This window comes from Suncus etruscus, chromosome 20 (genome assembly GCF_024139225.1).
Source record: "Suncus etruscus isolate mSunEtr1 chromosome 20, mSunEtr1.pri.cur, whole genome shotgun sequence".
In the NCBI taxonomy this organism is placed as follows: Eukaryota; Metazoa; Chordata; class Mammalia; order Eulipotyphla; family Soricidae; genus Suncus; species Suncus etruscus.
This window is the reverse complement of record NC_064867.1, coordinates 27,385,583-27,401,403: the sequence shown is the minus strand read 5'-3', so window position 1 is coordinate 27,401,403 and position 15,821 is coordinate 27,385,583. Positions and strand designations below refer to the sequence as shown.

The window sequence follows — 15,821 nt, the reverse complement described above, 5'->3', positions numbered from 1 at the left end:
TGTTGTAATACAGTTTAAAGTTGGAGAAAGTAATGCCTCCCATATTCCCTTTCCCAAGGGTTGCTCTAGCTCTTCCAGGTGTTTATTGTTCCAGATGTATTTCATGAGTGTTTGATCCACTTCTTTGAAGAATAGTATGGGTATCCTTAGAGGAATTGCATTAAATCTGTACAATGCCTTGGGGAGTATTGCCATTTTAATTATGTTAATTCTGCCAATGAAACATGTCTCCATTTCCATGTGTCCTCTTTTATTTCTTGAAGTGTTTTTTTTTTTTTTTTGTAGTTATTTGTATAAGTCCTTCACATCTTTAGTTGACTCCAAGATATTTGAGTTTGTGGGGCACTAATGTGATTGGAATTTTTTTGATGTCCATTTCTTCTCTGTCATTATTGGTATATAAGAAAGCCATGATTTTTGCGTGTTAATTTTGTAGCCTGCCACTTTGCTATATGAATCTATTGTTTCTAGAAGCTTTCTGGTAGGGTTTATAGAGTTTTCTAAATATATTATCATGTCATATGCAAAGAGTGAGAGCTTGACTTCTTTCCTATCTTGATGCCCTTGATACCCTTTTCTTGCCTAATTGCTATGACAATAACTTCCAGCACTATGTTGAATAGAAGTGGTGAGAAAGGGCAGCCTTGTCTTGTACTTGATTTTAGAGGAAAGGTTTTTAGTTTCTCCCCATTGACAATAATACTTGCCATTGGCTTATGGTAGATGGCCTAAACTATACTGAGAAAAGTTCTTTCCATTTTCATCTTTTTTTTTTTTTAATCAAGAATGGGTGTTGGATGGGGCCAGAGAGATAGCATGGAGGTAAGGCGTTTGCCTTGCATGTAGGACAGTGGTTCGAATCCCGGCATCCCATATGGTCCCCCGAGCCTGCCAGGAGCGATTTCTGAGAGTAGAGCCAGGAGTAACCCCTGAGCACTGCCAGGTGTGACCCAAAAACAAAAACAAAAAAAATGGGTTTTGGACCTTATCAAATGCTTTCTCTGCATCTATTGATATGATCATATGGTTTTTATTTTTTTGTTGATATGGTATATTATGTTGATTTGCATATGTTAAACCATCCTTGCATTCCTGGAATAGATCCTACTTGGTCGTGGTGTATGACCTTCTTGATGAGGCACTGGATCCTATTTGCCAAAATTTTGTTGAGGATCTTTTCATCTGTGTTCATCAGGGATATTGGTTTGTAGTTTTCTTTTTCTGCAGCACCTGTCTGGTTTTGGTATCAAGGTGATGTTAGCTTCATAAAAACTATTTGGGAGTATTCCTGATTCTTCAATTTTATGAAAGAGTCTGAAGAGGACTGGTAGAAGTTCCTCTTGAAAGGTTTAAAAGGAGTGAATCCATGTGGGCTGAGCTTTTATTTTTGGGAAGACTTTTGATGACCATTTTGGTCTGTTTAGACATGCTACATCCTCCTTACTCAATTGTGGAAGGTTATAAGAGTCCAAGAATTTATCCATTTCTTCCAGGTTTTCATGTTTGTGGCATAGTTTCTCAAAGTAGTCTCATTATTACTCTTTGAATCACTGCAGTATCTGTGGTGATCTCCCTCTTTTCATTCTTAATCCAGTTTATGAGATTTCTCTATTTCTTTGTGAGTTTTGCTAGTGGTTTATCAATCTTGTTTATTTTTTCAAAGAACCAACTTTTGCTTTCATTGATCTTTAGGGTTGTTTTTTGGATTTCCATTTCACTGATTTCTGCTCCAAGCTTTGTCATTTTTATTCTGCCTGCCTATTTTTAGCTCCTTCTGTTGAACATTTTCTAGTTTTAAAAGCTGTGTCATTAAACTTTTTGTATAGGCCCTTTTTTCCTTTCTGATGTGTATTTGCAAGGTGATAATTTTTCCTCTTAGGGGCCAGAGTGGTGGCACAGAGCAGTAAGGTGTCTGCTTTGCCGCTGCTAGCCTGGGACAGACTGTGGTTTGATCCCCCGGTGTCCCATATGGTCCCCCAAGCCAGGAGCAATTTCTGAGCACATAGCCAGGAGTAACTCCTGAGCGTCACTGGGTGTGGCCCAGAAAAACAACAACAACAAAAAATTTTTTCCCCTCCTAATACTGCTTTTGTTGTGTCCCATAAATTCTGACAACTTGTATCTTCATTGTCCTTTTTTTTCCAGGAATGTTTTGATTTCCTTTTTGATTTCATCTCTGACCCACTGGTTGTTCAATAGTGTTTATTTTCCAGGTGTTGAAGTTTGTCTTCAGTGTTTCTTTGTAGTTACTATTATTGTTTTATTCTGGGGGGATGCCGGAGGGAATTGGGCCACACATACCGGTACAGCATTACCTGGGGATCACTTCTGACAGTGCTCAGAGGATCATGCAGTACTGAGGATGAACAGAACCAGGGTGAGCCAAAGCAAGTAACTTAACCCTATACTATCTTGCTAGTCGTCTTTTCTTTTGCTTTGTTTTTTGTGTCATACTTAACAATGCTCAGTCATAATCCTGGTCCTGTGCTCAGGGGCCACTCCAAGTGGTAATATGGGGTCCATACAAAATGCCTGGGACCAAACCCTCACCAGCGATGCCCTTGTACTATCTCCCTGGCACTGGCCCTCTATAATTTATTTTTTTTTTTGGTTTTGGGTCACACCTGGCTGTACTCCTGTGGGTTTAGAGGACCCTATGGGGTACTGGGGATTGAACCCAGATCAGACAGGTGCAAAACAGCACCTTACCTGCTGTACCATTTCTCTAGCCCCTGACTATATATTCTTAATTGTGAAAAAAACATTAAATACACTCTGTAAGCAAGAGTGAGGAAAAAAATAAATGCCATAGAGGTTGGCAGTGGGGAGGATGGAGGGCTAGGGGAAGGCAAGAAGCAAACTGGGAATATTGGTGGTGGGAAATATGCACTAATGAAGGGATGGGTGTTGGACATTGTGTAAGTGAAACTCAAACATGAATGATTCAAAATAAGTTAAAAAAAACTCTGTAACAATAAAATTCCATTATGTAGTGCTAAACTTAAGATGACCAATCATAATTGTTGATAATACAAAGAAAGGACCAGTGAGCATAAAAAACCTGGGGAGTATGTAATAAGAGAGTTAATATTTATCCATGTCTAGGTGCTTTACACATTGGTGCTTTACAGATGACACCATACATAATGATCTTATTTTGGGGAGGCGATTTTTGGGCCACACCCATTGATGCTCAGGGATCACTCCTGGTGGGCTCGGGGGACAATACACAGTACTGAGGAAAGAATCCAGTAAACAGCATGCAAGGCAAGGGCTCCGTTTGCTGTTCTACCCTCCAGCCTCATTAAATCTTTTACGAATTTCAATAGACAAAACAATGAGAGCCTTAGACTGCTGCATGCTTCCCAGTTAATAATCGATGCCGGTGCCAAGAACTGACTTATCTCCCTCATGTTTATTTCAGAATAAGTAGCTAAGCCTCCTGGCTTACCAGTTGGCTGCAGGACTGTAAAGAGACAGTAATAGGCAGCCACTCTTACATCTTCTGGTATGATAATGGTTTAATTTGTTACCGTAACAGAAAAGCTGGAGTCTCCAGATTTTACTGCAGGATTACTGTAATAACCAAGGGCTCAAGTTGTGTGGGATTGTCCCAAGGATACTGTATTGTGAAAGACCCTGTAGTTACTTATATACAAATAAGGTGACCCTTAGAATAATCTATATATGTCATCTATGCAAGTCTTACAGAAAATGCATGTAACTTCCCTAATCACAGTTAAAGAGTAGCTTTATCACTATTTGCAGTGATGTTACCATAACTAATCCTTAGAAAATTCAAGCAACAGTGTAATCTATAGAGCTGCTAATGGCTGAACTAAGACTCCAATTCAAGTCTCCTATCTCCAACATATGGGTTTAATTTATCTGCTATAAAGAAAATTTTCCATAAGCCATTATCACTTATGATTATGATAGCTTGGTAAATAAAACCATTTGTTTTCTTCTTTTTCAGAGAAAAAATAAAGCAATAATAAGACTTGAAGTTCTTGTTATTCCACTCCCTCAGAAACTTACTTTCCAGTTAAGATATTCCCAAACAGAATGATTTATTCTGTTATACAGACTAAAGTACTGGCAAACACTGAAGGATGCTACAGTTTTCACTAAGGGAGTGGGCAGGGGATTCTGCCACCAAGTCCTACAACTGGCTGCCATACCCATGAGGTGCTGAGGGGAATGTAGGCCTCACAGACTTTAGTTGTGTTCTAGCAATGGCTGTAACCATCACCAGGGGCCAAACATCTGGTTGTGTACATGCACACAGCTAGTGGTGGTGTGCTAGAGATGGTACTCTGTTGTGACACCAGAGATTTCTTATGGTCTGTGATGTGTATTGAGGATTGAACTTACAGTTTCAGTGCCTGCACTGAGCTGCCCCAGACCATATTAAAAGATATTTCCCTGGGTCAAATTCTCTTGAAATAAGAAGGTACAAACCCATCTGTTGACTTACTGGGTCTTTAATTGGCCAATCTGGAAACCGGAGTGTATCACAAAGTTGTTTGAGGTAATAAATATTACAAAACAGTTCATTTTCGAGTTGTGGATAGTTGATGACTGGGATTGGACAATACTGATAAAGTGCTCTTGTATTGCTCTGAAGACGAGGTGTGAAATCAGCAAGGTGGGCAGCAATCTTCTCTATCATTAGGCGCCTACAATGATAAAAAACTTTAAGCATTAATGAAAGGATTATTCATGTCTAAAAAAAAGAGGTAATCATAAAATATAATTAAATGGCTCTGCTGTAGAGTAAGTCAACTAGTAAAGCTTATGAAAATGCTACCTGGTTTTGCCGAACTCATTATGTAAAAATAGTCAATGGATAGAAGCCTATTGGTAATAGTTATCTATTAAAAAGACCACAGAATAAAAGGTTGATGTTCTCAGTCTTCCTGTTGAGAAATCAATCACTGGCAAGTAAGCCAGTAGAGTCTGCATGAATGAAGGTGTCTCTAGAGAACTAAAATTTTCCACCAGAACAAAGAGCAGATGGCACGGTCTTTATTTTACTTAACCTACCAGACTTCAGGATCAGGTCCTCATCTAAGTCAAAATTTGATTACCATATTTTCCGGCATATAAGGTGACTTTTTAACCCATGAAAAACTTCTTAAAAGTTGGGGGTCATCTTATACGCAGGTATTTGGCATGCTAAAACTTACTCCAGTTTCAGGGATGAGTGATTCACCCCCCTCTTACCACTGCATCCCATCAGCTGCAGGGATGAGTGATAGCTCAATTCTCTACTTGTCCTGATTCATCTTTCAGGGCACACAGAGGAGCTGAGTTATCAAGCGCCTTATTTCATCCAGCCACCAGTATGCGGCTTTCTGGTGCTCAGTCCTCTGTTCAGCTTTTATGGGACAAAGAGAAGGTGCTCTGTTTCCCTCTAGCTGTCTATTATTCACTGCACCCTAGCCAGCTGCTCTTGGAGGAACCCCCTCCCCCTGCTCTCAATGTAGATCACAATTAAAAAATCATAGCTACTCACTATAAATGACAAATGTAAAATGACTGTTGGTACCCCAAAGTCTAGTTTTATTAAACATATAACTGTTAACCTTTGAGGGTTCTATTTTTTTTCTCTTACATTTTTTAATTTTCATTTGGTGTGTGTTAAAAGAGAGGTAGTCTTATAAGGCAAATATAGCACAAGCCCTATATTTTAACAGGAAAAGTAGGGGGTCGTCTTATACGCCCAGTCGTTTTATATGCTGGAAAATATGGTATATTAGTATAAAGAACATTAACATCTTTTAGAGATGTTAGAGAGAAATTTTAGAGAGAAAATTCTTATCAACCAGTCTCACAGGTCAGCATCATGTAGGAACACTTAGCAATTTGTATTCCTTAAACTTGTTACCAAATGAAGAGTCAAACTATCACTCAGAATATATATTTAACTTGGCAGGCAGTATACCCCAAGCCTATAATATAGATCAAACTATGAGAAGCCAGGCAAACAGCAGGTGGCAGTATGGGTGAGAAGGTAAGCTTGAATTTCCATCCAGAAGTTGAACTGCCATGAGAAAAAGAACTTAATGGCCTCTCTGCAAGGAGACAGTTTTGACACTGGAATGAGGAAGCCATATCTAGGTAGAACCTGGGTGGACAACGGCATTGCTTCCAGGTCTCTTTTGTAGATTATCAAATGGCAATCTCTTACAAATAAGGTTGTGAATGCAAACCTCAGGTTAAGTCATAATATGCTTGCTAGGAAGATGATTTTGGAAAATCTTTGTTCTGATACTGATCTTTGTTAGTTTTGAATTAGTGAAGTACAGTTCTAATTACCCAGAGGTATCTCTCTTAATTCATTCAATCTATCTATATTTTTATTTATTTGTACCATATCTGGTATTAGTCAGGGACTATAACTAGTATGTTGCTCAGGGATTGTTCCCAGCAGCATCTGGGCATCCTGTGATGCTGAAGATTGTACCTGGCCTTCCTGCATGCAAATCAAGTACACTAGTCCTTTGAACTACCTCTTCAGCACCAATCCTATATATCCTCTACATATTATTTCATTGCTTATAATTTTCAGTTTAATTATAATTATAATTAGCACCAGTGTATTACCACTTTACCCTTAAGGCTGGAGATAGTACAAGAGTGTAGGTGCTTGTACTACATATGCCCAACTCCAGTTCAACCCCCCAGCACTTCAAATAGTCCCCCAAGCTTGATTAGAAATGACCTGAGCTCAGTACCAGGAGTAAGTACAGCTTACTAACAGTACAGCTGAGTGTGGATCCTCTCTCCCCCAAAGACTTTATACTTATGCAATGTTCTAGTAAAGTAACAGTATTTTTTTTTAAGTAACAGTATTTTTGTCAATTATGATAGAACAAATTTTTCTATTCTATCATTTGATTTGGCACTGAGACTACTGTAGCTTTTACATGATACAAATAGACAAATCAATTTATTTTTAGCAGAAGTTAAATCAGACTGCAACATACAAAAATGTTGAATATAAAATACAATCAACTGGTTATTTACCTCATTTCACTGCTCCAAATTGCTTCTGGGGTATCAAATTCTCCTAGAAAAATCTCAGAAAACTTTTCAGGCTCATAATTTTCCAAGTAACAAACCATTGCTTCTGGTAGAAGATGTCCAAGTATACTTCGCTGAAAAATATCTTGTCCTTTTGTCTTTAAAACAAAATAAAGGAAAAGTCAGAAACACTGAAACAATCTTAATTTTTAAAAAATGCATTTTATCTAATTAGGGTTGGAAAGCTTTTTTTTTTTTTTTTTTTTGGTTTTTGGGCCACACCCGGCGGTACTCAGGGGTTACTCCTGGCTGTCTGCTCAGAAATAGCTACTGGCAGGCATGGGGGACCATATGGGACACCAAGATTCGAACCAACCACCTTAGGTCCTGGATCGGCTGCTTGCAAGGCAAACACCACTGTGCTCTCTCTCCGGGCCCGGGTTGGAAAGCTTTTAAGCAAAGGAAATGACTGAACAAATGACATTTATTTGGGGGAGGATTTAAAAATTATTATTGAAGCACACTGGTTTTTAATATGGGGGTCACACCCTTCAATGCTCAAGCAGTTACTCCTAACTCAGCTCTGTACTCAAGAATTACCCCTGGCAGTACTTTGGGGACCATATGGGCTGCTGGAGATCAAACCATGATTTGGCCACATTCAAGGCATACATCCTACCCACTGTACTATCACTCCATGTCTTCATCACTACTTCTTAAGGAATATTTTCTTTCCCCACAGTTCTTAGCTTATTTACCATAGTTATCTGTCAAGTTATATACAGATTTCTAGGTTCTCAATTCTAGCTACTGGTCTATGTATCATTTTCAATTCAGTATCATGCTGTTTTGATTACTATTGCATTGCAGCATAGCTTAAAGTCAGGAAATGTGGTATGTCTATTTTTCATTTATTCAGGATTATTTTGGCTATAGGTTCCAAATAAATTTTCTTCTTTTTCTGTGAAGAATGTTGTTGAGACTTTGATAGAGACTGCATTGAATATATATATCCCATATTAGTTAATTATGGCCTTTTTTGGGGGGTGGGGTAGGCACACCCATTGACATGCAGGGGTTACTCCTTTCTATGCACTCAGAAATCGCTCCTGGCGATTTCAATCTGGGGATTGAACTCAGATTCGTCCTGGGTCAGCAATGTGCAAGGTAAATGCCCTGCCGCTGTACTATCTCTACAGCCCCAATATAGCCAATTTAATGTTAGTCCTTTTAATCAATGAACATAAGATTTTTTTTTTAAATTTTCGATGTGTCCTTCATTTCTTCCTAGTTTTCAGTTATATACTCGAGTTTTAGTTGAAAACGAAGCAAAATGTGAAAGGAAAGGTGCATACATAAACTGTCATGACGTAAATTGAAGCTGGAACTAATCCCCTCTAGTCCCATGAGTCTATTAAGACTCCTCTTGTTCCAGGTGCTGTCCATACTATAGACAGCACAAGACTCTACCAAGCCTTTCACACTGTTAAGTTATTAGCTATAGCGACTGCTTTCACCTGTTTCTAATTTCAGAAATTCAGTCCAGAAAGTGAAGATCTCAAAGAGCTTGTCCTCATGAAGTGTGGCTAACATTCTAATGGAGAATTCTGATCCACAGTAATGCTAATTACTGATATTAAGAACTCTATCATCTAGTGAGTGAAATGGAGTCAGAATAGTGCTCATAATTTATCATACTAGATTTTAAAATCTCTTTACGTGATGAAAATTAAATATTTGTTTGGTCTATGGGTCACACCCAATGGCGCTCAGGGGTTACTCTTGGCTCTGCATTTAGAAATCACTCCTGGCAGGCTCAGGCACCATCTGGGAATCAAATCCGGGTTGGCTGCGTGCAAGGCAAATGCCCTATCCACTGTGCTATCACTCTAGCCCTTGGAAATCAAATATTAAAGACTAAAAATACTTCTTTTATTTCCTTCTAGACAGGTGTGTCCCCAAAAACGAAATAAACTATATATAAAATTATTTGGCAATTTCTTTATATACAAGTTCTTCTGTAAACAATGGGCTGGAAAGAAAGGGCAGTGTAGGTGAGGTATTGGTCTTAAATATGGATGACCAGAGTTCAATCACGGGAACCTGATTTCCATCAGGTGTGAACCCTGAGCACCAGCAGGTGTGTTTCCTCTCAAACAAAACAAAACTAAACTCCACTGTTCTGTTGAACTTACCCAAAATACTGTTATTTAAAATTATTTATATACATGCGATTTGTTTTTGGATCACACTTAACAGAGTTCAGTGGACCAAGCAGTGCTGGGGATAGAATCTGGGTGCCCACATTCACAGTGGATGAGCCACCTTCATGGCCCAAGAGGCAATGTTTTAATTTTTTCCAGTTTTTACTTTTAATTTGAAATAAATGTAAATTACAATCATGATATCTCTTTATTTAGATTACTCTTTTACAACCTCACTGTCTGCTTAGTTTCCTAAACTGTGGAACACAACTATATGGGTCAAGTAACAGAATGAGGGAGTCGTAAAAATCTGACAATGAATGGTAGAAAGTTTCTAAATGGGCTATGACCAAAAGCTAATTGAAGACTAAGCATGTAATAAATTCATTGTTTCTAGCAATGTTTGCACACCCATGTTGTTTGTGTGGGCAAAAGAACCCCAAACAGAAAATGTTTAATTCTTATTCAATTAAACATGGGTTTGAGGCTAGAGTAATATAATAGCTCAAAGGGCTAAAGGACATGCCTTCCAGGCTAAGCACTGAGCTAACTCCCTCACATCATTTAGACATGCTCCCACTTCCCCTTCAGCTGCTAGCCTGGGGGATCCAATTAGCACTACCAGGTCTGACTACTGCACATCAGGCCTGCACTACCAGGTCAAGCATCCCCAGGAGTGGTTCTTCTCACACTCAGATTCCCTCACCACTGGCTGGGAAATATCTCTTCACCACCAAAACCAAAATAAAACTATGTGGCTTGATCTAGTGGTTACTGTCAAAGTCATGAGGTGACATTTCTTGGTTAGTCTCCTAAGCATGGTCTGGTTATAGTTTACTTGGATCCCAGTAAAATCTGAAAATCACTGTGACATGAAAAAACAAATAAACCTTGATAAATCCCTCAATTATGTTTTCAAAAGTCACATCACATGGATTGGTCTCATTGTTCACTACTTTATCTCCTCAGTGAAACTGCCAAGAATACTTTAAGCACCTGAAAAATTACTTTGTTCACCAGGAATGTAGGTGTCAGTTAAGTAATAGAGATCTACCCTTTACATGTATTTATGGTGCCAGGTTTAATTCCCGGCACCATAAACAAACAAATGAACAGCTCCAATACAGAAACCCAGGACAAGGATATAGATGAGCTGGGAATCCTGAGTTTGATTCCTGTAACCACATAATCCCCAGTAAAAGACCAGGTATAGCCCTAACGGCCTTATAACACTTCTCCAACAAGCACTGAACTCATACAATCCAGTTACCTTGGTGTCACTGGGATTGTTCCCTAAGCCCCCTGAACACTGCCAAGAAAGCCAAATAAAACCCCAAACTAGACCTTTGCACACCTGATAATTTCAAGATGTGAATGAAAAGTTGGAGTTTCACTGAATGCTAGCTATGTATATGGTGCTCAGATATAATAATGAATTATTTATTCAAATTACCAATCTATGGATGGAGAAGAGCTCAAAGTGCTAGAGTCCAGTCTCTGCATGAGGTAAGCCTGAGCATTGTGTAGTCCCCTGACAGCTATCAGAAGCAACTCCAGAGGCCTAACCTAGTCAGGGATGGGCCGTTCAACAAAACAAAAAAAAATCAATATAAATTTTACACCACCTGGAACACAGGTTATATTAATAGTGCTATCAGATTATTATTAATACTTGCAACTACAATATATCGATATATGCTGCTTTTTGGTGTTTATTCCTGGCTCTGTGCTTAGGGGAACCAGGCAGTCAGGATTTGAACGGGCTTCCCACATGCAGAGCATGCATCTAGATCTTTGAGCTCTCTCTGACCCTGTAACTTCAAAATTAAGGCAAAGGGAAATCACACATTTTAATTTAGAAAATATCAGCTAAGATATTCATATGCAAGTTACCACAAGAAATGTTAAAATAAAGAAAAAGAAGAAAACAAGATCTGCCTGCAAGTGCTTATAGCCTAATAAACACACACCTCTCAGGAAACTGGTGCCAAATTTCCTTGCCATATACTATGTGATATGCATTCAGAGGATTAATCTGGCTTACCTCCTCTGACTTGAAAGCCTGTTTGGTATGTGTGTACTTCAAAAACCTAGAAAAAAGATAAATTATGATTTATGGAACCAGTTTACATGGTAAACTTAATTTTCTACAAGATTATATCATTAATTTATAAAATCCATAAACGGTAACTAATAAATCTGTCCTCCCAAACTATTTAATTTCAAATTAAGGCACAAATTTAAATGAATTAGAAAGACAAAAAAGGACAACTAATTATAAAAAATTACTTAAAAATTAAATGTATAATTGCATAAATAAAGTTATATGAAATACAAGATATAAATAAAAGTCTTTTGTTAAGGCCAGAGCAGTGTCGAGGTGTGGTAAGGTGTCTGCCTTGCCAGTGCTGGCCTAGGATGGACCGCGGTTCGATCCCCTGGCATCCCATATGGTTCCCCAAGCCAGGAGCGATTTCTGAGCGCAGAGCAAGGAGTAACCCCTGAGCATCACCGGGTGTGGCCTCCCAAAAAAAAACAATAAATAAATAAGTCTTTGTTAGATGTGGCAAAGTATATAATTCTAAGTCATTTTCCCCCTTTCTGACCTCTGTTTCATTTCTTTAGCTTTCAGTGACAGGTCAGATCACAAGTCTCCCACCCCAAACCTCCCAAGGCACAGGTATTAGGATGAAGGGGATGTGATTAAATTGCTTTATAACAAAAAATGAAAGCAATGATCATACAAAAGATAATTAAACAATATAGAATTCTTACCGAGCAACAGGAAGCACATTAGACCCTGTATACATCATGATAAAAAAAAATACTCCACTAAGATAGAGTCGAGGTAATTGTGGATTATCTTGCATGATATGGTACAACAAAATAGCAACCTTCTCCACAAGGATTGGGTCAAAAGTCAGCAGTAGCTAAAGAAAGAAAGAAAGAATTCTGTTACCAGATCATTGTGATTCCATCATCCATTTTAGGTTTATGCCATTTCATGCACTGAGGTTGTAATTTCTTAATTTCTTACACTATGTATTGGTACAAAAATAAAATTCTGTACTCAATTATCTTGTTTACTGTTCCCAAAAGTATTAAAAAAGATTAGTCATTTTAGAGCCAGAAAAATATCACAGGGATTAAATTACAGCCAGTCCTGGTTCAATCTTCAGGACTGCATGCTCCCCAAGAACTGACGGTTGGCCTGGATCATCCCTGTCACTGCAGGAGCCAGCAGCAATCTCTGCATCCTCTGACACAAGCACTGAACAGTCAGGTTGGCTGAGAGCAGCCAAGAGAGTCCCCAGAATCCTGGGTCTCCTGAATTCCCCACTGCCCCTACCAACACACAAAATAGAAGATTCATTTTACAATTATTATTTTTATTAATATCTTTATTTAAACACCTTGATTACAAATATGATTGTAGTTTGGTTTCAGTCATATAAAGAACACCCCCTTCACCAGTGCAACATTCCCACCATCAATGTCCCAAATCTCCCTCCTCCCCCATTTTACAATTATTAATGTAGACAGCAAAGTACTGAGAACTGATCAAACATTCAGAAAAAACCTGAATATTCTGAAGCTGTGCCATCAGGGCCACCAGTAATATTGCTTTCCACACATTATCCTGAATAACTTCATTAATGGGGAGATGCGGATGGGTGGTAAAGGGGGACTGAGGAACAGAAGGAACCATGCTTTGGCCTAGCCTCAGTTCCATTGAGTTGACATATATAACCAAGTTGACAAGCAGAATCCCCTGACAACTATATGAAAACTCTCAGAGTATATACAGAGAATAACTCTCACTTTAAAGAATAAATCTAGATGGGATGAGAGAGAGGAGAGAGGAGAGAGGGAGAGAGAGAACACAGGTAGAGCATTTGCCTTGCAGCTGACCTGGGTTCACCCCCAGCATCCTATATGGTCCCCCAAACCCATCAGGAGTGATCCCTGAGCATTACTAGGGTAACTGAGTACCATTGCATTTCTACTATCAAAAAGTACCAAAAGCTATGGCATGTATAAATAGGAACCAGAAAAATTATTGAAAGGATTATCAGGGACGACTGGAACAGGTCTAAACTTTACAAGGCAAAGAATCTTTACCAGTGGTCTAGGGTTTTGAGCCCTTTCTCCCCACCTTACAAATAGTCACAAATAGTGACTATATGTTACAATAGTTACAAATAGTAACAAATAGTAAGAAATGTTACAAATAGTGACATAGAATCACCCTAGTGAGAACAGTGATGGTGGTTCAGATTTGGATTTCATTCTAACAAATATCTAGGAACTAGCAGTAAAAATCTGAATATTTGAAATTATAGCCATACTAGTAAACATAGCATCTGAGGCCACTTTGAAAATCCAGGAAAGAGCAGCCATTCAGAAGTCAAATGAAGCATGGAGATCTATACCAACCAACACAGATTATGCTCTTGAGAACCTCACTATAGTAGCCTAACTATGAACTAGACTGGAAGTCTCCCAAGACACCAAAAGTTCAAAGGAAAAACAAAATTAGCTTTCTTGACCTTAGCAGTGTAGTTGATAAAAACTACTAAAAGTCAGATTTATCAATCAAATTCACCTCTAAGAGAGAATGCCATAGAGGCAGGGGGGAAAGTCAGGAGGGAAAGAAACTGAGGACACTAGTGGCGTGAAGTGTGAACTGGTGAAGGGACAGGTGTTAGTTAGAACATTGTATAACTGAAACTCAACCCATGAACAAATTTATAACTGAGTCTCATGATGATTCAATTAAAAATGTATTAATTAAAATGAAATTAATCTCCTTAGTATTATCAGCTACTAGTAAAATTTTCTGGTTAAAAATATTCATCCTGGGCTGGAGAGATAGCATGGAGGTAGCGCATTTGTCTTGCATGCAGAAGGATGGTGGTTTGAATCCCAGCATCCCATATGGTCCTCCGAGCCTGCCAGGAGCGATTTCTGAGCATAGAGCTAGGAGGAACCCCTGAGCCCTGCCGGGTGTGACCCAAAAACAAATTGTTCCTATGGTCTGAGCAAATAGCACAGTGGGCATTTATTTTGTAGGTGGCCAACCTGGGTTCAGTTTTCGGAATTTCCTATAGTCCCTAAGCCTGCCAGGAGTGATTTCTGAGCACAGAGCCAGGAATAATCTCAGAGAGTCACCAGGTGTGGCCCCAAATGAACAAATAAAAAATAACTTCCTCCACAAAGTTTTATGTTATATTGGCCATATCTTTTTTGAAGCAGGTTACTCCTGGCTCTGTGCTCAGAAATCGTTCCTGGCAGGCTCAGGAGACCATATGGGATGCTGGGAATTGAACCTGGGTCCGTCCCAGGTCAGACAGGTGCAAGATAAATACCCTACCACTGTGCTATCACTACAGTTCTTGACCATATCTTTTAAATTTTCAGTCATCCCTTTCTAGAGTGAAATTCAGTTACATATGCATATTATTTCCTTCAGTTTCTAAAATCTTGACAAGGATTTGGGAGAGGCAGCTTTTCTAGACCCAGTCCTTTGTCTACATGTTGAGAGGGAACAAAACAGCAAACCAGTACTTCTTCCTCCATCTGCAGAAGCAGCTTCCAGATCCTCTGGGCTAGGGGATGAGTATGGGGATGGATGAAGTGTGAAGAACCATAACTATAGTGCTCTTTTCTGTAAACATCTGAAGCAAATGTTCAAAACAGAAAGGTTCACAGAATTTTTAGACAATGATAAATTTATATCAGAAACAATGGTCTGGGTTGGAGAGCTGCTAGTTGACTGGCATAGTTTTTTTTTTGGTTTTTGGGTCACATCCAGCAGCACTCAGGGGTTATCCCTGGCTCTAGCTCAGAAATTGCTCCTGGCAGGCTCGGGGTACCATATGGGATGCCGGGATCTGAACCACCGTCCTTCTACATGCAAGGTGAACGCCTTACCTCCATACTATCTCTCCGGCCCCAGGTGACTGGTATAATTTAAAACATTTTTCATCAGAGGCCAGAATGATAGCACAACAGTAGGGCTTTTGCCTTGCATGAGGCCGACATGGGATGGACCCTGGTTTAATTCCTGGCATCCCAGATGGTCCCCCCCCCCCGCCCCCCTCCCCCCAGTCTGCTAGGAGCAATTTCTGAGTGCAGAGCCAGGAGATACTCCTGAGCATTGCTGGTTGTGGCTCCAAAACAAAGTTTTTTTTTATCAGTGCTTACAGATACTAGGTACCTATAAATATTGAAATGTGGAAACTTAGTAGCATTCTTTTCATACCAATGTACAATAATAGGTACAAATGGCACAAGTTACTGGCACAGATTTTAAAGCCAAGCCATGTGGTACGAATATAAAAAATTAGATTTTACATGAAAAAATTGTATCAATTTGCCTCACAGACCTTGATGCCAAGAATGGCAGTTATAAACAGAAATGGAGGAAAAAATACTCAAACACCTGGAAATTAAACGAACTAAAAAATAGACTTCCTTGCAGATAAACTTCTAAAAAAATCAGACCTGAAAAAAGCATGGTTTGCAACATATAATTATGACCATCAATCTATATAAATCAAAAATTGAATCTCAATGATTATATAT

General features: G+C 39.0%; 1 protein-coding gene across 1 annotated transcript in view; it reads right to left on the bottom strand.

Moving 5' to 3' along the window:
• DNAJC13 (DnaJ heat shock protein family (Hsp40) member C13) overlaps positions 1-15,821 on the bottom strand; it is a 121,012-nt gene that overhangs the window by 34,879 nt on the left and 70,312 nt on the right. The window contains exons 31-34 of the mRNA XM_049766484.1: positions 12,009-12,163; positions 11,278-11,323; positions 7,033-7,187; positions 4,478-4,679 (exon numbers count right to left, since the gene is read on the bottom strand). Coding sequence (XP_049622441.1) covers positions 4,478-4,679; positions 7,033-7,187; positions 11,278-11,323; positions 12,009-12,163 — 558 coding nt within the window. The remainder of the gene's footprint in view (positions 1-4,477; positions 4,680-7,032; positions 7,188-11,277; positions 11,324-12,008; positions 12,164-15,821) is intronic.